Source organism: Alternaria incomplexa (assembly GCF_024043165.1).
Source record: "Alternaria incomplexa strain BMP 0042 chromosome Unknown scaffold_21, whole genome shotgun sequence".
NCBI lineage: Eukaryota > Fungi > Ascomycota > Dothideomycetes > Pleosporales > Pleosporaceae > Alternaria > Alternaria incomplexa.
The window spans coordinates 248,865-272,953 of NW_026249870.1; the positions used below are offsets into that span (position 1 = coordinate 248,865).

The window sequence follows — 24,089 nt, forward strand, 5'->3', positions numbered from 1 at the left end:
CGGGAGATGTAGGCATGGCGAATGAGAGTCTTTGTTCAGGACATGCGGTCCTTCGACTAGCTCTACCTACAGCTGTTTTGCGGCTGGAAGATCGGGCAAGCGCTATGATGGGGGTTATGAAGGGCTGACAGATGCCCTCACAAACATTTCGAAAGATGAGCGGGAGATGTCATTATGAACCATATGCAATTATCGAAGGAAAGAAGCGATGTTATACCAACAAATAGAGAAGATGCTTCTGGCGGCAACTTCGAAAGACAACCAGATGACCGCAGATCGTCCTCCGGCTTTCGGATTAATCGTTTCTATCATCTCAGCAACAATTGGTTACTGCGATGGCTCATCAGCGACGTATCGAAAGAGGGGGATCGAAAGACAGAAGACGCAAGCACGAGGCTTCCCCGGATCGATTCTGGAATCGGCTTCGGTGTCTACGCTGGAGATGTTAGACTTCCATTGGATCCAACGCATCCCATAGCAGCAGCACAACCACCACAGTCCGCTCCAATATCCCTTACCTTCCGTTCTGAAGACTCCACACACATCAAGACACTTGACTACCACGTTTACTCCAAATGGTCCAATACCAACGCCCTGTTGGATGAACTCAGCCACGATAGCATCATCGTCCATGAGCTATGGGACGTTAACGAAGACATGCCGATCAGCAGTGGAGACTGGGATGCTAGGATTCATCCGGGAAGTGTGATAGACGCGTGGTGTTGCAACGACGAACGGGGATATCATTCGGGTGATGGAGATGATACTAGTAACAGTGGAGATGATACGGATAGGAATGAAGATGAGACAGAAGGCGACGGTGATATGAGCTGGAGCAGTTCAGTGACTGATGCATGGAACGAGCATCCGTGGTGGTTTGCGAGATGGAGAGAAAGAGTAGAGCGAGAAGGGGTGAAGAGGGAGGGCGTGATTGAGAAACCGTCGTGGTTCATGATGGTGATTTGGTGTACGTCAATGGTTGCTGGAATAGTGATTTTTAGTTTGGTATATTAGGTGCAAAGTCATCGCAGGGATCACGTGCACGGTGATGTGAACCGCAGGTGGGTGTTTAGGAAGAAAAGAGCAAGCCGGCTGCTCAGACAGCGGCCAAATGGCGGCCGCGCTTCACGCTAGTGCTGTCCTGGGTAAGGCCCACTCGGTCGACTTGCGCTTCGAGCTGCAAAACACCACACAGCCTCCAACACCTCCCTCATTGATTCGAGCATCACGTTGCTTTTTGCGACGGATTACACAATACTACGCGCAATACGATACGACAACGGAAGCGAGCTCTCTCAGTGGCGTCTGTTGCATCATGCGGTTCGCGCCTCTCACGCCGTGACCCTTTCCCACGCGATCAGTATGCTACACCTCTACCTCGCGAAAGCGCACGTTCTACCTGGCGTTATCGCGACAATGCATCCTCGATGTGTGTTGAAGCGTCTCGGTGGGCAGTAGATTCCCAGCACTACTACATTTTCCATTCACCCGTTACTAACCACTCACAATTGTCCGTGCATTTGCGTTTCATCGAAAGAAGTGTAAAAATACTGGACGAGCTCACTAATCGTATGCACAATGGCTTACAGGTTCATACGACCGGATCTTCCTGCTTAACATCAAATCACAACCACTCAACTTAATTCACCCACAACATCCGAGTATGGCTCCAGTTGTACATGAGATCGATCCAGACGCGGATACAGTCATAATCTTACGATCACCGGGTGATGGTGAATACTTCGCTTGGTGGGATGATTCACCGTTCGACAACCTTGACATGCTTGATCAACTCCCTTTCAGCATGAAAGAATGGGACACAAAGATGTCGATCTCGGACGATATCGAAATTCACCAGTCGCCTGCGAGGGCGTTCATCACAAAGGAGTCGGATTGGGTAATCCTTAATGTTCCTGACGGATCTGTCCTTTATCTTGTCTCCTCACGCCATCTCAAATTGGCGTCACCGGTCTTCAAAGCAGCGCTCTCACCTGGCACCTGGAGTGAGGGATGCAAGCAGGCCGACGGTCGCTACCACATCACAGCAGACGAGTGGGAGGAGGAAGCATTCCTCCTCTTCATGAACATGCTACACTTGCGCAGCCCTCAGATCCCGAAGTCTGTGAGCCTCGAACTAATGGCGAAGCTGGGAATCCTCGTCGACTATCACGACTGCGCTAGTGCGGTGGAATTCTTCACTGATGTCTGGATGAACAAAATCTATGGTGATAAAATGGAGGGTGAATACTGCCGCGAGTCGATACTGCTGCTTTGGGTTTTCTATCTCTTCGGGAGCAAAGATTGTTTCGCTCTCCTTGTTGAGATAGTGACTTTTTACTGCAACGAGAGTAAACTACGCACCTTGGGACTTCCCATACCCCAATCTTTGTCAGGTAAGTTAGCAATATAGTTCTGAGACACATGTAGTATTCTAACCCGCGGTAGATGAGATCGAACATCGGCGACACGAGCTTATCAAGAAGAAGCTGTCATATCTGCATTATAAACTGACAATGAACCCCAAGCCGAATGAACACCTGCCAGATAGATTGCGAGAGACACTGAGACGAACTATCGGTGGGCAAAGACGTTCAATCGGATATCCTTACCTTGAGGTCACTGTGGAAGCACTCAAAAGGGTCCTTCTTGGCTACTCTGAGGAACAAGTGGAGGCTATACTCGAACTCGAAGCCACTCGTATCGAGTGGTTCCGCGCAAACGGCTTCGAGCTCTGCTGGAACAATCACGAGCTGAGCTATGAGTAAAGGACACTGAGAATCAGGTACGAGGATGCTACGCGTTTCGCGGAGCTTGGGGAACAAAGCTATTTCTCACACATGTGGCTTATCGGCAGCACACACATCCGTACAATGTGCTGGAGGCTTTAGAATGGCAAGTCTCTGGAAGTAACGATGGAATCAATGAAAGGCAACGACTGATATCTTGATATATGTCCCAGGGAGTTCGGTCCTCATAGGCGGGCTGTTCGCAATATTAGTCTGGTGTTTATCCGCCCGATATTTGCGACGATCTCTGTATATTATACTTGCGACTTCTCTCATTTGCAACGATCTCAGCTACGGTTCCTTCCAGGATGCAGGTGGCGGCGAAGATCATAGAAACCCAGATTGCTTGTAATTACCAAACGATCTAGGAAGATCTCGAATGCAGGTGACATGCTCTAGAGACCAATACTACATTGTTACCGGAAGGTGCTCGTATGTGCCTTGCATGAACTGTGGCCGAGGCAGTGGTCCGGTTATAACGCCAACCCAAGTGGGCGGCCCTAGCCCGGTGCTAACGAGCGCGCACAGAACAGGATCCACACGTCACAACCTGTCACAACCACTCATGTGGGGTCATCGGTCATGTTATCGCAACGCCACGGCCAAAACAAGAAGGAGGTTATCCGGCACACAAGCCTTGTCAAGAGCCCCAGTCCGAGGCTTGTCTTTCTTAGCCCCTTGCTTGGACACTGTCGGTTCCATTCAACGCATCGCGTATGCGCACCACGACATGAGCGACAATCGCAATCTAAACTCCATGGGGTAGGTCGGTAATAACACGACTATCATGCAGGGACTGAGGTCGACCGTGGGTGCGGTATAAAACTACAATGCAGTCCGCTGTTCGTTGTCTCTTCATCCGCATTCGCTTCGGACTACCTTCGCTCAAGGAAACCGGTTGTGGCAAAGATGGCTCCTGTGCTTTCATTCATCGTTGGCTCGCTGTTGGCTGTTAGGGCTTTCGCAGAGCCGTTTGAGAAGCTCTTCGAAGTTCCAGAGGGTGGGTTGTATGCCGTAACAAGTTTGTATCTTTGCTAACGATCGACAGGATGGAAGCTTCAAGGCCCAGCATCTGATGCACACACGCTCAAGCTGCAGATCGCGCTCACGCAAGGCGATACCGCGGGCTTTGAGCAAACCGTCATGGACATCTCCACACCCTCAAACCCCAAGTACGGCCAGCACTATGAGTCGCACGAGGAGATGAAGCGCATGCTTATGCCCAGCGAGGAGACCGTTTCGTCCGTCTCTTCGTGGCTCAAGTCTGCCGGTATCGAGAAGTTCGAGACCGATGCCGACTGGGTAACCTTCAGGACCACCGTTGGTGTCGCCAACGAGCTCCTCGGAACGAAGTTCTCTTGGTTCGTTAGCGAGGAGAGCACGCCCCGCAAGGTTCTCCGCACCCTGGAGTACTCCGTGCCTGACGAGATTGCCGATCACATCAACCTCGTTCAGCCGACTACTCGCTTCGCTGCTATCCGCGCGAACCACGAGACTGAGCGTGAGATCTTTGGTATCCAGCTTGCTTCATCCCCCAACATCACTGTCAACTGTGATGCATCCATCACCCCCCAGTGCCTGAAGCAGCTCTACAAGATCGACTACACTCCCGACCCCAAGAGTGGCAGCAAGGCAGCTTTCGCTTCCTACCTCGAGGAGTACGCTCGCTACAGCGACCTCGCCCTCTTCGAGAAGAACATCCTTCCCGAGGCCGTTGGCCAGAACTTCTCCGTCGTCCAGTTCAACGGTGGTCTGAACGACCAGAACTCCAGCGACGACAGTGGCGAGGCCAACTTGGACTTGCAGTACATGCTCGGTCTTGCCCAGCCCCTGCCCGTCACCGAGTACAGCACCGGCGGCCGTGGCCCCTGGGTCGCTGATCTCGACCAGCCTGATGAGGCCGACAGTGCCAACGAGCCCTACCTCGAGTTCCTCCAGAGCGTGCTCAAGCTCAAGCAGAAGGACCTCCCCCAGGTCATCTCCACCTCCTACGGCGAGAACGAGCAGAGTGTGCCCAAGTCTTACGCTCTCAGCGTCTGCAACCTCTTTGCTCAGCTCGGTAGCCGTGGTGTCTCCGTCATCTTCTCCTCCGGTGACTCTGGTACCGGCTCTGCCTGCCTTTCTAACGACGGCAAGAACACGACCAAGTTCCAGCCCCAGGTAAGTTCTGACTGTACGAAGTGCATGTGAGACATATACTTACTTCGTAACCTCTGTAGTACCCTGCTGCCTGCCCATTCGTCACCTCCGTTGGCTCAACCCGCTACCTCAACGAGACTGCTACTTTCTTCTCCTCCGGTGGTTTCTCCGACTACTGGAAGCGTCCCTCGTACCAGGACGATGCCGTGAAGGCGTACTTCCACCAGCTCGGCCAGAAGAACAAGCCCTACTTCAACCGCCACGGACGTGGATTCCCTGACGTTTCTGCCCAAGGTTTCGGTAAGTGACATCCCGTTCTCGTACTGCATGTAAAACAAATACTAACACCCATCTCCAGGTTACCGCGTCTACGACAAGGGTTCTCTCAAGGGCTACCAAGGAACCTCCTGCTCAGCCCCCGCCTTCGGTGGCATCGTCGCTCTTCTCAACGACGCCCGCCTCAGGGCCAAGAAGCCCGCTCTTGGTTTCTTGAACCCCCTGCTGTACTCCAACCCCGATGCGCTCAACGACATTGTTCTCGGTGGCAGCACTGGATGCGATGGCCATGCCCGCTTCAACGGCAAGCCCAACGGCAGCCCAGTCATCCCGTATGCTAGCTGGAACGCTACTGCGGGATGGGACCCGGTTTCTGGTCTTGGCACACCGAACTTCCCGAAGCTGCTTAAGGCTGCTATGCCCGCTAGGTATAAGGCTTAGATGAGCGGATGGAGAATCTGAAAGCAGTTCCTATAAATATAGACTAGGATAAACTACAATTGAAGTATTGAGAAACAACGACATGGACCAATCGTGAAACCTGGAACGATGCAAGCCCCGAGTGGACTGGTAATGTGAGCTACTCGCCCTGTCATGATGAGGGACATCACCGAACCCTTCAATGCAGGGTCGTAGCTTACCTCATTCTTTTTGCTACTCTGCGATGAACCTTGAAATCTGCAGGGTCGTTCGTTCATCGTATTGGTGTTCTCGTCGTAGAAGCACGTGCAAGGCTGGTGAGGGCAGGCGTGGTTACATAAGCGGGGCACGAGCCATCTCAGCCGCCGGATGACGTAGAAGCTTCGAGAAACATCGCGAAGCTTCACGCGTCTTCCTGACAAACCTCGAAGCATCACCAATCGTCGCGCATCGTCTACACTCTTCCAGCATCGTCCTCTGTCTTACGGAATCTGCATTGCTCATCACTGCGCACGCAATCGGCTGCTGCCTGCGACGCCTCCATAATGGCTATAAATCCATGTCTTCCTGCTCTCCAAGAGCCCATCATCAATTCGAAAGACAAACACATCTACAGATCTACGATCTACACCTACTCTTGAGCTCCCCTACTCTACACTATTCTCTTCATCGACCAACAAGCCTCGCTTCTCGAACTAAGTACCCCAGCAATGGCGTTCATCCTCACTCCACGAATGGCACCCGCCTACGAGGCACAGCAGTGCAACCCCTTCGGCTTCTGCGCTCCAGTATCACGACCCGCCCACGGCTACCGCGTCTCCCGTCCTCAGCCTCGCCGCCCACAATACTCACCCTACAACAACTTCTTCAGCCAGGTCGACGAGCTCCTGAGCGAGATCGACCGCGAGGCACAACGCGAGGCTCAGCGCAAGGCCCAGATCGAGGCCCACCGAGAGGCACTACGCGAAGCTTACCGCCAGCGACAGCTACAGCGCAAGCGCGCACTTCGAGCCGACTTCCAGGTCAACCAGGTCGAGCAGGGGTGGCAGGTGGATGGAGACATCCAGGGCTTCGAGCAGGACAACATCAACATTGAGGTTATCGATGAGCACACACTGAAGATCGCCGGTAACACCCAGTGGCAGTCGGAGAAGTCGCAGTCTCAGCCACAGCTACCTCAGATCGAAGCCCAGGCCACACCTGCCACTAGCATCGAGCAGCCAGCCGCCACACAGTCGGAGCCAGAAGTTGAGACCACCACCGAGACCGAGGCACCTACCACTCGCGCCGCTACACCTGACAGCGACACCTCATCGCATAAGTCATACCAGCCCACCGTCGAGGACGACTTCGAAGACCTCGCCGCTGACTTCCCATCCTCTCGACCATCATCTCCCACCGAGCCTCGCGAGCCCAAGGGCAAGGAAAAGTCAGTTGATGAGCCTAAGAACACCGAGACCGCTGTTGTAACTCAGCCACAACCCGAGGTACCAGTCCAGCGTCCTCAGGAGCAGCATCAACAACAAGAACGCGTCCACGGATCATTCGAGCGCACCTTCAGGTTCCCTGAACGCATCGATGTCGCCAATGTGAGCGCTAGCTTCAAGGATGGTGCGCTCAAGGTTACTGTGCCTAGGGCGCAGGTGATGCAGGTTAGGAGGATTGTTATCTTATAAGTGGAGGACAATATGAGTGAGGAGGAGTAATGGCAGACGAGGGCACGGTCGTAAGGCATGAAGACATGGATAGCATATGCATCGAACAGGAACGGCTTTGTAAGATATTTGCACACGGTGCTTAGACATCGGTTATGAATCAATGATTGTTCAATTCAAACTTCTTTCACATCTTCTGTCTTTCCGCTGTTGTACACTCATACTACTCACTTCACCCGACACAACAGCCCTTGCCGAGTCCTCTTCACCCTTTCTCCCTTCTACGCAGTCAAACTGTCCTACAGCATCAAAGCAACAATCCCCAAAGCAGCCACCACGACACCTCCAGCTTCTCCAGCGCCGATAGCAACAGCCCCACCCGTGGCAGTGGATGTTGCCTGCGTCTCTGTGCCGGTGGTCTTCGCCTCGGTTTTGGTGGACTCGGATGACGCTGATGCTGACATGGATGATGAGATGGAAGATAAAGCGGATGAAATCGCCGATGATGCGGAGGCGGCGGGGTTGCTGGGGGGTGCGATGTTAGTACTGTTTCAGTGCGTTCATAGCATGAGGGAGGGTGTTGGCGGTGTCGCGTTATGTCCATAGCTGAGGAAGGAGGTTGATGGTGTTGTGTGTAGGGATTCACTTACGAATCCGCTGCGAGCGCGAAGCCGGCGAGGGCGGGGAGGACGATGGTTGTGAAACGCATATCGTTGATTGGTGTTGGATGTCTTGGTATCGTGTTGTTGCGGGTTTTATTATGATATCTTGGGATCGGTATCTTCACAGGTTAACAAGACGAAAGAAAAGTCTACATTCACAGCCCCGTCACGCCTTTATGTACTCTGCACTTGTCTTCATCACATTGCACAAAACCCCTGAGTTTGCGTGACACATCATTCCAATCACGAAACCGTGATACCGTACACGACCACTAGCATTTGGTGCGTATACCCTTCCATGTACCCAAGTAGGATTGTCTCGAGGTTCATAGGTACGTATCGAGGTACCAATTCCTATAGCCGTTTCGGTGGAACTCACTATGTGGTACAAAAAGTACTATCATGAGGACAGTATATGAATTCGCAAGCGTTGTGGCGGGTGATACCATGGAGCCGGGTGTAAATGTATTTGTCCTACAATGTGCGGATGGTATACGCGTTTTGGGTTGTTGATGCGAGGTCGGTTCTGCTCAGTTCATTGGGAAAAGAACCGGGCTATCTGAGCACGCTTGTATATACGTCTGTTCATCTTGCGACCCTTCATGGTGGTCCTGTGCTTGTTAGTCATAACGGCAGGCCTTTACTAAAGGCCTAATTCAATTACTAGGCGGAAACGAGTTTATATTCCAATCTGAATTGCAAGCGCATTGGTTTCCTCGTTGGTAGACGCAGTAAAGATGTCTGGAAGATATACTGGTGTGAGCCCTGGAGTTGCTACAATGAACACATACATCTTAGTGATTCGACGCTGGCAAGAACTGTGCTACCGTCTTGGCGCGGGCAATGCCCCGATCGCGTAATGCCCGGGCAACAACACAATAACCTCTACATAAATTGCAATATAACTCTACTAATATAAATCTAATTTAAGAAGTAATTAAAGAAATTAATTTGCGTAAAGAAGGCGTAACTTTCTTATATACGTAAGTTATAAAAAAGTATAGCGTTAACTAACAAACGCTTACTTAAAGACACTAGAAGTAAACTTAGCCGCGTAAGCTTGCACACTTTTCTATCTACCTATAGTATAAGATAGAGCTTATATAGTATATTAAGAGGCTTACTAAGTAACGTTTGCTACCTATAAAGATAATAATACGCAACTTTACTTTAGATTTAGCTAGAAAAGACATCTCTAATAGCTAGGTTACACGCTTTCTAAATAAGAACGCCTCTTATCTTATATTGCGCTAGTAGATAGAGATAGACTATAAGCGCTATAAAGCTAATTTAGCTGCTAAGTATAGCTTATACTTTAAGAATTTATATAATAAGATAAAGAAGTATAATATAGAGCCTACCTATATATATAATATAGATAAAAAGAGGTTTTAAATTAAATTACTTAGACGTTTAAAACGCGTGTTTAATAAAGTATTATATAACTAAAAAGAGGTTAGAGCAGCTCTTTAAGATAGTAATATATAGTAGATAACTATTCTAGCTTACGTTTATATAGATAGTATAGCTTTAAGCCTATTACTTATTTTTTAGTTAGCTGCTAGAGCTCTATAATTCTTATAGGTAGACGCTATTAATAGTAAAAAGCACTTAGTCTTTATAAGCTTATCTCTATTAGACTAGACTAATAATAATATAGAGCTTACTTAGTTAAAGAAGGTATTTAAGAGAGAGACTAGATAGCAAGCTCGCTTAGGTTACTAATTACTTCTTCTTAACAGCTATAGATTCTATAAAACTATAGATTTTATTAATTATTATAATAATAATAAGATTCTATTAGCGCTATTTCTATCTTACGCAATCTATACGCTTTAACTACTTAATATTAAGATATTTAAGCCTCTCTTAGAAGCTTACTTAACTAAGCTTTTAAACTACCTTTAGAGAAGTTAGAGAATTCTTCTAATAACAAAAAAAGACTTCTTTCTACTCTTTTAGTATGCCTAGAGTATTGCTTTTAAGCCTTAAACTATTAGGAGGTTCTTTAAAGCTACTAGTATTTACCTACCTAACGCTAACGTTATATTTAAGAAGTACTATAAGAAGGTATCTAGTTTAGATAAAAGCTTTAATTCTTACCTTAGTAGAGAGAACTAGCTTAAACTTAAGTCTATTATATATTATATAGTAAAAGATTAGAGTAGTAAGAACATTAAAAAGCTTTACTAAAGTCTATACTATATCTTAGCTTAAAATAGTATTCTCTATAGAGAGATTAGAGGCTTTAAGAATACTCTTTTAGTAAAAAAGAGATAATAAAAGAAGAGCTTTACTCTCTATCTTAATAACTCTTAGAAATACTATAGTAGAGCTATTTTCTAGTTATCTAAGAAGGTCTAGTAAGCTTATAAGAATAAGGCTTTATAACTATAATAACTATAATAACTATAACTATAGAAAGATAAAAAGAATAAGCTTAGAGAGAAAGCTTAACTTTATAAGCTTTAGCTAGTTAAAGAGAAGCGTATTAAAAGAGAGAAGCTTAAGAAAGTATAGAAGAAAGAGTAGGCTGCAAAAGAGGCTAAAGAGAAGCGCTAGAAACCTCTTCGCGACACTTAAAAAGCTATATAACTATCTTAAAAGAGTAAGCGCAAGGCCTTATAAGCCTCTAAGCCTCCTAAAAAGCGTTAGAAATATACTATTATTAGTATACCTTATATAGAAGCTAGTAGTACTACTATAGTAGCTCTAACGTAAAAGACTAAGACGCAATTAATCTAGACGCTTAAAAAATATTCTAAATAGCATAAATTATTTATAAGCATGTAATTATTATAATACTAAGTTTTTATAATATTACTACTATTTGCTATAGCTCTATAGCTTTATTTCTTGTGTAGATAAAGTAGTTGTTGCCTGGGCATTACGCGATCGGGGCATTGCCCGCGCCAAGACGGTAGTGTGGATTTGGATTAGCGTCGGCGATCTCTCCACCATCGCTGTCTAAATACTTCGACGTGATTGCTCTCTTTCCCCTCGAAACAGCAATTGCAGCTCTCAGCCACGTCTCTGTCGAAGAGCTTACCGGAATGACAACCAACGTGCGTCTGTATATTAGGCGCTCAGCCTGCCACCTATTCTGCCGTTGGAGCAGCCTCGCGTTAGGCACCAGGTTTCATGGCTGAGTTAGGGAGGCGCAGTCAACTATATTGCCCGGCCTATGCCTCTCTGCCACAATCGTACATCGTGTTCTCTTTCTTATACTACTAAACAATAATTCTTTTCGCACGACACAAGCGGACATCTAGCTATGGCAAGTTCGCTTATCTATCCACATGAGCTCACGGGACGTACCATTCGCCTGCTCACCATCGAGTCAGATGACCCACGCGCCCCGCTACGATGCAAACTATCAGAAACATGTCTGGACACAACTACAACCACTTACAACGCTCTTTCATACTGCTGGGGTGAAAATCATTCTCCCATCCAGATAGATTGCAACTCGCAACCTTTCGTAGTGACACCCAACTTGCATTCCGCGCTACTCGAATACCGTCACAGAGCAATCCAAACACCGCTTTGGGTCGATGCCGTGTGCATCGACCAGTCCAACGTGTCGGAACGCACGTCACAAGTCCGCATGATGGATGAGATCTACACCGAAGCAGAATGTGTAATCGTGTGGTTGGGTGACGCAGAGGCGACTGATGGGCTGGCGCTGGAGTTTCTGAAAACGATACATGCGCACTGGGCAGATTCTGAAGATAGCCCAGCCATGCCGGCTGATCAAGAGGTTTTGGAGTATGATGTATATCTGTCTCCATTGGTGTCAAGGAATTCCTTTCATGCATTGGCTACGTTTCTCCTACGACCTTGGTTCAGCCGTATGTGGATGTAAGTATTGCAGAATTTTCTCCAAAACTGAGCTTGGCTTGGGCTCCGTTTTGACATGTCTGCAGTATCCAAGAGCTGTTGCTTGCACGCCAGGTATCAATCTGGTGTGGGTCTACTACTGTGAATGAGGAATTCCCGGTTCTCGAAGCCATCGCACGATGGTCGGAAATGACGAATTGTGTGTACAGAACGCAAGCTGCGGTAAAGGTATTCAAAGATAAAGAAGCACGACGGGCAGGCAGATTCAAGCTTCCGTGCGCAGCAATTCTGTTTTCGATTAAACACGCCAGAGAGAAGGGGATGAGTGGTATACTGCACCTCCTTATGACTACCCACTGGTTCGATGCAACGGATCAGCGAGACAGAGTATTTGCGCTTGTGGGCCTCACAAGCGATCTCGACAAAAGCTTCGTAGACTACTCCAAGAGTATCGAAGACGTTATGAGAGAGCTCAGCATCATACTCCTGGATGGCAGGATCGAGCCCACTACGGGTAGTGTGTTGGACATCTGGTCATCGCTCACAAGGAAAGAAAACGACGATATCACAGAGCCGAGTTGGGTGGTAGATTTCCTAAAGGTACAAGATACCATGCACTGGCCTATGATGCTTGGATACCCGTCAATAAAGCCGGAAATCAATCGCAAGCCCGAGGTATTGTTTTCGAAGGGACACAGAGACGAGGTATGCTCCACTCGAATCTCGGCTGCCCCTCTCAGCTTATTTGCATGTTAGTTTCTCCACGTCCGCGGTGCTGGTTTTGACACAATAACCTGCACCGCTCCGTTCCCGACGTACATAAACGAAGTGGAGGCACCACCAGACGGCACCAATGACCTGCTGATTATTTCTAATTATCGCGACTGGTTCTTCCGCATGCAAGCGCTAATGCGAAATCCTAACAGCACTGATTCCAATGACATCTACCGCCGTACCGGGGAGTCTCACTACGAAGCGTTTTGGCGCACTTTGTGCTGCAACCGCACATGCTCCAGCCCACTTGTGCCACCTCATGACAGCAGTGGCTACGATGCGTTTCTCGCCTTTCTTCGCGTCCAAGAATTGGATCACGGTCACAGCAAGAAGAAGGGTTGGATCCTTGGCATTGCTGTAGCATTCTCCTCGGCTCTAGCGTATTGCTTTCGGGAAAGGAATTGGTTCTGGCGGTTTGCAGTACCACTCGCTGTTCCCTTCTTAGCTCAATCGTACAATGACGCTTGGAGTAACGATTGGAACGCTGCTAAGATGCAACTGGAAATCCAGCAGAATCACTTTGAGTCTAGTCATGTTGGGCGAATAAAGGGGCGGCAGTTTGCCATCACCAACATGGGGTTGATTGGGTTGGTGCCAATTGCTGCGAGGGTGGGGGATAGTGTTGGATTCTTTGCGGGTTGCAGAGTCCCGTATGTGTTGAGAAGACGTGGTGAAGGGTACGCTCTCGTCGGTGATTCCTATTTGCATGGCGTTATGAATGGCGAGGGGGAAAGGTTGGAGACCGAGATGCTGAGGATAGTGTGAAATGCCTTGCGCGTTGACGGCGCATGTGGGAGAGTCGCAGCGGCATGTAGCGCAAATCCATTCGAAATGTGATTACATTACATTAAATTACTAGATTATATATGAGATACTGTGATTCAGTGTGTAGTAGGATTTAGTAAAAGGAAGATGAAGCTCGAAGGAGCAGTCGACGATTGAGGCGAGTCGATTAGACCTCAGAGCACACATGCCATTCCCATCCAGTCTTCTTGCAGCATTCGACGCGATCAAAATCCTTGGCCGAGACGCTACCGGCTCCGGTAGTATCGAAAGTAATCTCCTGGCCCTCATGAACATTGGTCGATCCGTACTCAGCGAAGACGACATTCTTGCCGGCACCCTCAACAGAGATGGTACGCCTGGGGGTAACCTGGCCCCAAGTGTCATAGATCTTGCTGGACATAATACCAGGCTTAGCCTCGTCGAAAGTGGCGGTGATGTGGAAGCGCTCGTGTCCCCACATGTTGGTACCTGTGAACCACGAGAAGTGGATCTCGCGAGAGCCCATGTCACCATCGACACGGTAGAAGAGACCTTGGTTCCAACCTCCGTAGATGTAAAGTTCATCGGCGAAGGCATTGAACGTGTAGTCTCCTACAGTGATTTGGCCCCTGACACTGATGGTGATCTGCGTCGAGGAGGTCTGGAAGATCTTGACCGGGAAAGGCAAGTTGAGGGTAAACTGGTCGCCGTAGTAGGCACGGTCGGCGGGTCCGGGCACCATGGGCACACCTTCCGATGGGTCACCACCAGCAATCCTAGTGTACGAAGGAGCGGTTGGCCGGGGTGCGGGAATGGTACAAGTGCTTTGGACGACAACAACGGTCTGGAAGTCCTTTGTCTCGGTCGCAAATGAGGTCGCGGCAGTAGTAGTGATGGTTTGAGTGGTTGTGGCGGTGCCGGTAGCGACCTGAGAGCAAGCTGCGGAGATCTTGCTAGTGGGCCAAGCTGCGATAGAAGCCGGTGTTACGAGGTCACGCTTCTCAACGGCCCTGTTGAGCTCTGCTGCCATGGTATCGTTGAGCTTCGGGATGCTTGCGTCGTCCTCGTGCGAGAGAGTCTTGACGGCCACGATCGCAATTTCGTAAGGGTCGACAACGACGTCGTTGGTCACTTCGGTGCTGTTATCCGCACGTCTGGCGTGTCTACCGTTGAACTTGGCGGCAGTAACGATGGCGATTCCAGAGGTGGACGTGCTTGTCACAGTCCTTGTGATTGTAGCAGTCTGGGGAGGTGGTGTGATGGTAGCGGTAGCGGTCGCAGTTGTAGTCGGCTGGGAGTAGCCAATGTAGCTGCTGCAGAAGTCATCGCCACTTGACTTGAGGTATGAGATGTCGCTGGGGCAGACAGGTACTCCATCATCGCTCTTATCGGTGAAACCAAAGCTGTACTGGATAGTGTAATGGTCGTCGCCGCGGTATTGTCCATCGTTCGTTGCGAAGGAAGCATCCCACTCCTGAGTGTACATGGAGCAGTATTGACCCTGCGAGACACCGTTCTTGAGCAGAATGTAGGTGTTGAAGTAGCGGCACAGCTGCGGCTTGCCATCGGCAGGTGGGTGTTCAGTTGCCCACTTGTTCTGCTCCTGGCAGGCAGCTGCACAGAGCTTCGCATCGAATGCGGGCTGGACGAAGAGCTTGTAACCCATGTAGGAGCCTTGCTTGTTGCAGTCGAGAGGAGAGTTGATTGCACTGTTCTTGAGCTCGACCTGCTTGTAGCCCTCAGCAGACTGAGTCGTGAGAGACGAGTAGCCGTTGCTTCCAGCGATGGCGACCTCAAACTGTTCTCGCCACTGTCCGTTGTTGTTGGCAGTGTCGGTGTAGACTGGTCCGCCCCAGAACGAGCACTTGATGTTGGCAACAGCTTCGGGGTCTCGGCATTCAGGTCCTGGGTTTGCCGAAGGGTCGCGCTCAACATAGATGTTGAAACCGAGACATCCATCCTTAGAGTTACACTCAGATGCGCAGTGAGAGGGGTCGTAGGTCTCGACTACCTTGTAGCCAAGGTATCCGTAGGCACTGCTAGCACCCTGCAAGTTGGTGAAGGTGTTGAAGTATCCGGATGGTGTGGAAGCACCCTTGGCTACAGAAGCAATTTTGGAGTCGGCGCGGAACTTGCTAGCAGACGACAGGTCGAAGCCGTAAGTGTTGGAGTTGCTGGGCTCAGGGTCGCAGGCCCCACGCCTCAGATGCTTCTTGACCTCCGGTACGGCCGAAGGCTCAGACACAGGCTTGACATCAAGAGGATCAGCGACGACCTCGGAGACGACATCCGCAATAGCCTCAGTTACTTCGAAAGGAACTGCTTGTTCCTTCAAGCCGGGAATGATGTTGATGACTGGGTCTATCTCTAGTTAGTATGATACCAGTCTTCCATCGGAAGAGATCATACCAGGCGTAGCATCAACTCCAGCGAAGTCGATGTCTTGAGCTCCGACCACGGCGAAGGCCGCAACGGCAGAAAAAACGTATGAATACCTCATTATTAAAGATAGTGGGTTGCTCGAGCGTAAAGAGTGACTGAGCGGGTGAGTGAATGAGTGAAGAGGCTGCTGTTGCTGCTGGCTATGCTTCCTGCGCCTTGATGGAACTTTATATATTCATGATGAGGCCTTGCAAGAGTTCGTCCTGACTACGATCCAAGCAAATTTACGCCATGCAGGACGGAGTCGCCGCAGCTGAAGCATACAAACATCATGGCTTTCTCGAGGCGTAGCTGAGTGAATCGAGCAAAATCGTGCCACATATCGAAATAGACTGCTTGGGTACCACAAGAAGGTAAGTTCTGACGAGCCGCTTGACTCGTTCAGTCCCAACCTCGCGTAGTTTTGGTGGTGTTCAAGCCACACATCGAGAAACATACCATTTCTGCTGCCGACGTTGAGGGGCGCCCTTGAGTTTTCGATTTAGCCCTGCATCTTGCAGAGTCTCGCAGTCCAGAACATGCACGTGGGATGCCGCGTGCGCTGTAGGCTCGTGGGGGATGTGAGGATGGAAGCTCCGAGCGAGACCCGCACTGCCCCTGGCGCGGGAGGCATAGCGTCGTCTTGGCACATCGTCTTGGCACATGGCACCTGGCCAGCAATTCTCGTCGAAGCCGAACATCAAAACAATACTCGCAAAGAACAAAGACTTCTCCGTCGACAGCGACAGACAACCGGTCGTCCCTTGCAATTGATGCATTCCAGTCGACAACGTCTAACAACTACATTTGCGGCACTAGTATGGGCGACATGCATTCATTTAGGGTGCAACTCCGTGAAGGTGCAGCTAATCGACACTCAATCATGAAGTGTACCTTAGCTTCAACAGAAGCAATGGTACTATTTCGTATCCGACAGCTTTAGCTCTTGGCGTGATCTCCACGTACCCAAATCGATATCCGGCGGCGGCTCGCTAACCATCGTGGAAATTTGCCCCTGCCTCAAGGTTCCGTAGCTTGCGCAGGGTTCGGAAGTTCCTCCATCTCCTTGTCTTCCCACCCAACAACCCGTCAACAAACCTGGGGAGTCGCTCTACTGCCCTGCTCTTTGCTCTGGATACCATCGTGACCTTGCGAATACCTCGCCCATGCGAATTTTCAGAAGTTTCCGGTGGTCCCGCTGCGCTCGTCTAAAGCAACATGCCCACCCACGAGCGATCAAGACCAGTCAGTCCGGAGTGAACAGCCGTGTGAAAGCGACGCCCCTCATCATATACTGTTCGCGCTTCTTCCAGGCCACCGTCTGATACCTGGGCGTTGTTCAATCGTGCGTCGCGATTCGCATCAGGACTGGCACTCCCATAGTATCCTCCCGAGGTCGACCGGCGACAAGATGGAAAGCCTGGTCGCCCTAAGTAGCCTACGAAGACCTCGCATCGCATCGCATCGACCATATATGGCCTTTTCGAAAGTGTCATTCCTGTGTCCTGTTTCGGCGATCTTCGAGTGAAACGGCGCGCTAGAGCTAAAACTTCGGCCCGAGCACATCATAGCTGTTACAGAGACTCTGAAACTACTCATCAAAGGCAGGGCGATACTAAGAAAGCCATCAGCGCTTCGCATGTTCTGCATCAGGCCATTGAATGCGCATTGTGGCGGAGCTGTCAACGTCTCGCCACAAGCTCACACTTTGTCTGAATCGTCACGGATAACGGCACCACTAGCAAGCATGCGCAGTGTGCTCAAGGTCGCGCAGTCTTTTCTTCAAAAACGACACTGATAGTAGGGAGCCTCCTACTATCGGAATATTTGCATCGGCAACTGGCCAACTCAAAATCTACAGACTTCCTGCACGCGCTCAGACGACCTCTGGTAGCGCAAACGCACAATATGAAAGAGCATTCTCACTATTGAATGCCGGCGGTTTATCAAAATTACCTGGGGTAAACCCCAATAAACGTCAGCCTGTCTATACACTAGTTGATAGTCGCTGTACTGTAAAGGAGGTGCTGTTCACCCAGGGAATGTCATTTTACGTTTGGCTGTGGGCGGGTGATCAGCCTAAGCGTACAACGCCAGTCCTGTGCACCAGAACCAAACTTTCGTGAGACCAGGATTGGCCTGAGGCACGTCGCACACCAACGCGACTGGATTACACATGTGGAAATAGGTCGGTAGTACAAAGTTTTGCGATTCCAACAACTGACCTTGCGCAGGCGATCGACGCGATAGCAGCGCATCAAGAGCTCTACACCTTCATGGAGGGAGGTGCAGTGTTGCAATCTCTTCCAGGATTCCGGCATCACTTGCCACGCGTCGCCTTCAAGCGCGTCCACAGGAGCAACCTGTATACGACCTCCGCGGAGTGAAGCTTCGCGTTTCGCGGCGAATCCTCCGTCATACCTGCGCACTGCAGCATCCACCTCCACGCTTGTGCACCCAACACTGGAATTTTGACAAGCATCTTTGCGCAACTATCGCTTTGACATTGATTAATATCTTCTCCTGAAGCCGCCACTAGGGGGCGAAGCACGCGTCTGGATAGTACTATGGAGCGACCAACGTTTCGAACGACCTGTCAAAACATTGGCCGTGCCTGACTACTGGCTCCACGCTTGGCAACGCTCGAACTTCAATGCACGCCAGCTTCGCAGGAATGGCATTCATTCTTCTCAAACCGACAGTGAGGCTATTGACGCGTGGTAAGATGGCATTCCTGTGTCACGGATGGCTCCCAATAGACGACACATTGCCTACTGCTGCACTACGTCGAGTCCAGTAGCGCTCGGAGGGAATGATTCATCTTGACTACGAAGACAACCCTCATCACTTTTGAGTTGCTGTGGCGCGTAGTCAGACGACCCTCGTGATGTTTCTCGGTTCTAGCTCCATCGTGCTTTGACTTTTCAATCTCGCTACAACCGGCACACCAGTCGGAACGCACATCCCGCTAATGCATCAGCGCTTCCTGGCCTGGCGCGGTGCATGGATCCCAACTCCAACAACAGGCTCGTGCTGATCCAAGCAGACAACGTTCAGCCCAGGAGGACGGAACCATGATCTCTCTCAGGTGGGCACGGGAGCACGGGTCGCACAGGCGAATATGAAAATCGGGAGTGCCCACCTTACTCCTCCCATTTCAGTGATCAGATATAATGGCTTTCGAAAAGCACGTCGTTTCCTACAAACAAAGATCATCTCTTGCCATTGTGCTTTCACCTCCCATTCCTTTGAGGCCCTTCTCTTCTATCACTGCTGTTAGTCACCCATACGCCATGTTCGACCACGACAAAGAGAAAGATTCCGGTCTGCCTTTCCATGAGCCTTCTACAGCACCTCCCTCGGAAGACCGAAGAAAGCATCACTTCCTACGGACTGAGGCCACAGCCTTCTTGGGAGAGCTTATTGGCACCTTCATGTTCCTTTCCTTGGCCTTCACTGGTACTCAGATCGCACTCAATGCTGCCGGCACCAACGACTTGACTGCAAGCTCGAATCCCATACCGGATGTGGGAAAGCTCTTGTACATCGCCTTCGCCTTCGGTATCTCTCTCGCCATCAACGTCGCCATCTTTGCCGACATCAGTGGTGGTAAATTCAACCCAGCAGTAAGTTTAGCCACGCAGCCTGTGTTCGTATGACTCCGGCACTTGGGTAACACCATATGCAACATCGGGAACATATACAGCCAGAACACACATGCAGTGTAACAGACGCTAACGCGGTCCTTGACAGGTTACTGCCGCCTTATGGCTCACACGAAAGATCCACTGGCACCGTGCGCTTCAAACCATCATAGCGCAAATGATTGCTGCCATAGCCGCAGCAGGCTTCGTCTCCGGTCTTTTGCCTGGCGAACTCACCATCGACACCAAGCTCGACGCATCCGTCTCCGTAACACGGGGTCTATTTCTGGAAGCTTTCGTCACCGCGCAACTGGTCCTCAGCATCCTCATGCTCGAAGCCGGGTCAGCGAAACCAATGTACATCGGGATGTCGCTCTTCATCGCAGAGATATGCAGTGTCTACTTCACCGGTGGCAGCTTGAACCCAGCACGCAGTTTCGGTCCCGCGGTCGTCGTTGGTTTTACTAGCTACCACTGGATATACTGGCTAGGGCCAATGTTAGGCGCAGCGGTAGCGAGTGGAGCTTATGCACTTATCAACTTTGTGCGGCGGGAGCAGATATAACATATCGCAGCAGGACGACGTAATGAACAAACTATCTTTCTCTTTGTTGGCTGGCACAGCAGTTTTGGGGTCGATGCAAGTCATCGGGTTTTGAGTCCCACGGGTGGGACGGACTATGTGGGCACAGCTTGCTCTCTCCTTTGTCACTTGACTTCTTGGACTACTCTCTAGCCGAAGTGACGGCTCTGGTATCTCTTTATTAATTAACATGACATTCTGTTACCTTCTAAAATCGCCGCGATGCAGTTCTACACATGGTGAAGTAGAGAATACCTTGAAGATATCTCGTTGGAATGGTAGCAAAGTCCGACACTGCTCGCTCACTCTTGAGCTCATTCCATGGGTACCCATCACTCCGGGAAAGTATATGTACTATGTTCTCAGTTTCAAGTAGCTCTCTCTGCCCACAAGATATACAAACAATTACTCAAGTTGCTTTGAACTATAATCGCTCAAAGTTACAGACGCGGACACCATATCATGGAGACTAAAACGAATAACCAACAGCGCTCACCATTTTTGCGTCTACCTGGGGAACTAAGAAACGCCGTGTACGCGTATATCTTCGGCATCAACGACATAGTAGTCGTCCGGCGACATCTACTAAGCATCCATCCACATCAACCCACCATCGGTCAGTGTATCTATGTCCTTGGTATCTGTCGCCAAATCCGGGCCGAAGCCACACCATTTCTCTATTCCAAATCCAAGACATCAGTAGACGAGGTTGCGGATGTGAAAAGGCTCGCTACTTTCTCTGGTCATGAAGCCATAGTGCATATCATCATCCCTTGGAGAACGGCTTGGACGTTGGTGTTGATGAACAACAGATCTTGCGGACTTGCGGATTTGGGGTCACGGCGCAATGCTATGTTTCATTCGTTCAAGGGGCTTAGGAAGGTGTCGATTACGCCCCAGTACCACGAGGTAGATTCTAGGGACGTGTTTCTGGCTATGCAAGAGCCATTCAATGATCCTGAGCTAGAAGTTGTTTGGTGGCAGGGGTCGACACACTGAGATGGGTACGAGAGTGGTTGAAGTGTAAGATTGAAGTATCTGAGTGATGCGCGGAGGTATACGATATATTGTATTGTATTCCAATAACCGAATGCTGTGGTCGCTCTTTCACTCACCTTCATCTGATCAGTTGGTCCAAGCTCATTCGCTCGCGTGTTGAAAACCTTTCGATTGCTTTGCAGCACCAGCTCTCACACTACCTTGCTTACGATACTCGCATTCAGTACACTTATATGCTGACAACGATGGAGCGTGAAGCCATGTAAGCGATACTCCGCAACTATTGGAGGCAAAATCGCTGACAGAACTGCTAGCACTGCCGCCAACCAGCTCAGATCTCCTCTCCTCCGACTACCGGGCGAGATCCGAAATCGCATCTACGGATACGCGTTTTGCGGAGAGGACAATACCGACAACGCTCTCCTCAAGACGTGCAAGCAGATCGAGCACGAGTCAAAGCCAATTTACTACTCTCACCTTACCCTTTCGCTCATGCGTATCGGCGATATCAGACCCTTAATTGCTAGAGTCAGACCAGAACTACTTGCGATGGTCAAGTCTATGCGTTTAGGGGCCGTAACGACGAGAACAATGGCGATCACAAGGCTTCAAGACGCGGCCGGAGATGTTCCGTACAGCATCGACTTCGAAAGGTGCGCGGGCTGTCTATCAGGGCTGAAATACTGGAACGTTCAAATAGAATTGCATCCGACCTACTATAACGGGGTAGCGGAAAAGATCAAGGAGTTGATGGGTCGCGACGTGGAGGTCACTTTTGATTCGGCCTAGTATCGCTATATCTAGGTATTGGTTGAGGCACACGTCGCCTTCGCGTTCTTGAGTACCTGTTTACAAGATATGACTACTCGCATCTGTCTTGTATGGCTTAGCGGGGTGTCATAGCCCAAAATAGCGGAGTGAATGCGGACGGCAAGCAAGACAGCCACGTGCGCTAGCGCGATCTTGTACCATAACAACCACCCGGTCACACTTGACAGCCTCAATCTCTTTCCAACTCCAATCATAACAAACAAACTGACCCCATCACTGCGCAAGCTCAAATCGGTTGAGTGAGAATGGATCTCGACAGCATGTAAGAAACAGCGACAGTGAAGTGTCGACTTCGAGCTGACAGATTACAACAGCACCGCTGCGAACCAGCGCAACTCACCTCTTCTCCGCCTTCCGGCCGAGCTTCGGAACAAAATATACCTTTACGTTTTCGATGACAACCATGCATATCTCGTTCGTTACTGTCGCCCCAGTAGGAATCCTCCCAGGTCGCCCCACCTGATGAGCATAGCACAGAGCTGTACTCAGTGCCACTATGAAGCCCTTCCTTATTTCTGGCAAAGCACCATATTTCACCTGAGATACCCCAATATGAGTAGTCTCGTGCGCAATACGAGCCAGAGCTTGCGCGACAAAATTAAGGTCGTTCATCTTGACTATAGCGTTGCTCGTAGTTTTCATATGGACGCGCGTGGTTATGAGGGTACATTCGCTGGGGTAAAGACATTCGTGTGGAGATGGGACATGCTCTCGAAGAGATATGCAGATAAGGAATGGATAAAGAAGATGAAGGCGACTTTTGGAGAGGACGCTGAACTTATTGATTCAAATGGCAAAGGCTATGTAGCGGAAGACTGAGCATGGAAACGCAAGGAAGACCTCCGTTAGGTTCATTGTAGATATTATGGAGGTGCGTCCGGAGTAAAAGGTCTTCTCGTCAAGCCGACTCAACATCAACAGTATACGTCCTATCATGATAAATCCTTTTATCATTCATCGGCGCCGTGCTCTTATCCGACGCGCCATCGTGTATTCTCTCCCAAGCATCCTGATCGCGCCCATGATGCACAGCAGACAAGCTGAAGCCGTGGTCCGAGGGGCCGTGGTAGCTGTCTCCTCCTCTTTGTCTGCGCGAGCGGCCGCCTGCAGTGACGGTTGTTGCGACGCGATGCTTGCTGTTCGGGTCGGTGCTGTTGTCGCGTTCGTTCTGAAAGTAGTGGCGCAGGGCTGGGAGGGAGGAGGCGAAGCAGCCGATGCCTGTTTCGACGTTCGAGCAGAGGACGATGTGGGCGACCCAGAAGGGGAGGTTGGTCTGGGACTCGAATTTGTTAACGAATGGGATGCGTATCATGGTGATGATTGAGGCGCTGGTGTTGTCAGTTATTGTTCGTACTGCTTTGATGAATAAGGACTTACAGGGAGGCGAATGATAGCAGTCCGAATGCTTGGAGTTTCGATTGTCTCTTCATCTGCGTGTTCCACAGGATTATAGCCGGCACGACAACCAGGGCCATGTCGGTCAAGATGGTTGATACAGTCGCAGTGTGCGCGATGATGAGGAATGTCTCCGCAGAAGCGCACTCTCCGTCGCCACTCATGATCAACGTCGGAGTCCCTGTAGATATTAGTCGGTCTTGCCCGACTTCTAAATGGCAAACCAGGTGTACTCACACAAAGCGCGCACCGGCTGGCAGTAGGCCAGCGTTCCAACAAAGGTAACGAGGAAGGACGCCCAGGTAACAGCGAGGAGAACCCAAACGGTGATTCTCATAGGCTTCTTGATCGATGCAATTCGCCTAATCGTGATGCACACGGAGGACTTGACAGTTGCAAGTGCAACAACGTACACCAAGATCCAAATGAGGTAGTACTTAATGGCTTCGGACTGCTGCCACGCATTGAGATCTTCGTTCATTCTACCGAGGCCAGCGAGACAGCCGTATATTGCAAGACCTGTGACGGGGATGTATGCGATCTTGGAGGTGATGTTAGCATAGCCCTAGTCACAGAATCTTTGGTGATGAACATACCGTGCCAACAACCATGAACGCATCTTCCAAGCCAAATATTCTTTTCTTAATTCGAATATAAGTTCGCAACGCTACGGTAACAATAGAAAGAGCGAAGAAGATGGACGAGATGGCGATGATGGCAAGTGGCAGACCATCCGGTGCAATCAGCCTCGCAGAAGGATCGACATCGTTCACGGGCGCCGCCATTGTGGGTTCAAGACGAATATGATCAGCAAAGCCCCAGACAGAGTATGTACCTGCATCTCGAGGAACCTGCTATTATTTTATACGACTCCGCCGACATTGACCGCACCAGCTCGT

At 50.0% G+C, this 24,089-nt stretch overlaps 6 protein-coding genes across 6 annotated transcripts; 4 read left to right on the top strand and 2 right to left on the bottom strand.

The window, feature by feature from the left end:
• Positions 1-1,663: 1,663 nt before the first annotated feature.
• On the top strand, positions 1,664-2,765 carry J4E90_010353 (uncharacterized protein; the record flags this gene model as incomplete). The annotated part of the gene is made up of 2 exons (XM_051439866.1): positions 1,664-2,303; positions 2,446-2,765. The coding sequence occupies 2 exons, from the start codon at positions 1,664-1,666 to the stop codon at positions 2,763-2,765; spliced, it is 960 nt and encodes a 319-aa protein (XP_051286293.1).
• A 930-nt stretch (positions 2,766-3,695) lies between these two features.
• SED2 (Tripeptidyl-peptidase sed2) lies at positions 3,696-5,642 on the top strand (the record flags this gene model as incomplete). The annotated part of the gene is made up of 4 exons (XM_051439867.1): positions 3,696-3,786; positions 3,835-4,946; positions 5,006-5,225; positions 5,284-5,642. The coding sequence occupies 4 exons, from the start codon at positions 3,696-3,698 to the stop codon at positions 5,640-5,642; spliced, it is 1,782 nt and encodes a 593-aa protein (XP_051286294.1).
• A 689-nt stretch (positions 5,643-6,331) lies between these two features.
• Positions 6,332-7,297, top strand: J4E90_010355 (uncharacterized protein; the record flags this gene model as incomplete). Its single annotated transcript, XM_051439868.1, has 1 exon — positions 6,332-7,297. One exon carries the CDS (start codon positions 6,332-6,334, stop codon positions 7,295-7,297), a length of 966 nt encoding a protein of 321 aa, XP_051286295.1.
• A 6,207-nt stretch (positions 7,298-13,504) lies between these two features.
• On the bottom strand, positions 13,505-15,817 carry J4E90_010356 (uncharacterized protein; the record flags this gene model as incomplete). Its single annotated transcript, XM_051439869.1, has 2 exons — positions 13,505-15,678; positions 15,727-15,817. The coding sequence occupies 2 exons, from the start codon at positions 15,815-15,817 to the stop codon at positions 13,505-13,507; spliced, it is 2,265 nt and encodes a 754-aa protein (XP_051286296.1).
• A 3,214-nt stretch (positions 15,818-19,031) lies between these two features.
• J4E90_010357 (uncharacterized protein) lies at positions 19,032-19,947 on the top strand (the record flags this gene model as incomplete). The annotated part of the gene is made up of 2 exons (XM_051439870.1): positions 19,032-19,364; positions 19,492-19,947. 2 exons carry the CDS (start codon positions 19,032-19,034, stop codon positions 19,945-19,947), a joined length of 789 nt encoding a protein of 262 aa, XP_051286297.1.
• A 2,746-nt stretch (positions 19,948-22,693) lies between these two features.
• J4E90_010358 (uncharacterized protein) lies at positions 22,694-23,975 on the bottom strand (the record flags this gene model as incomplete). The annotated part of the gene is made up of 4 exons (XM_051439871.1): positions 22,694-23,123; positions 23,173-23,371; positions 23,428-23,731; positions 23,787-23,975. The coding sequence occupies 4 exons, from the start codon at positions 23,973-23,975 to the stop codon at positions 22,694-22,696; spliced, it is 1,122 nt and encodes a 373-aa protein (XP_051286298.1).
• Between the last annotated feature and the right edge of the window lie 114 nt (positions 23,976-24,089).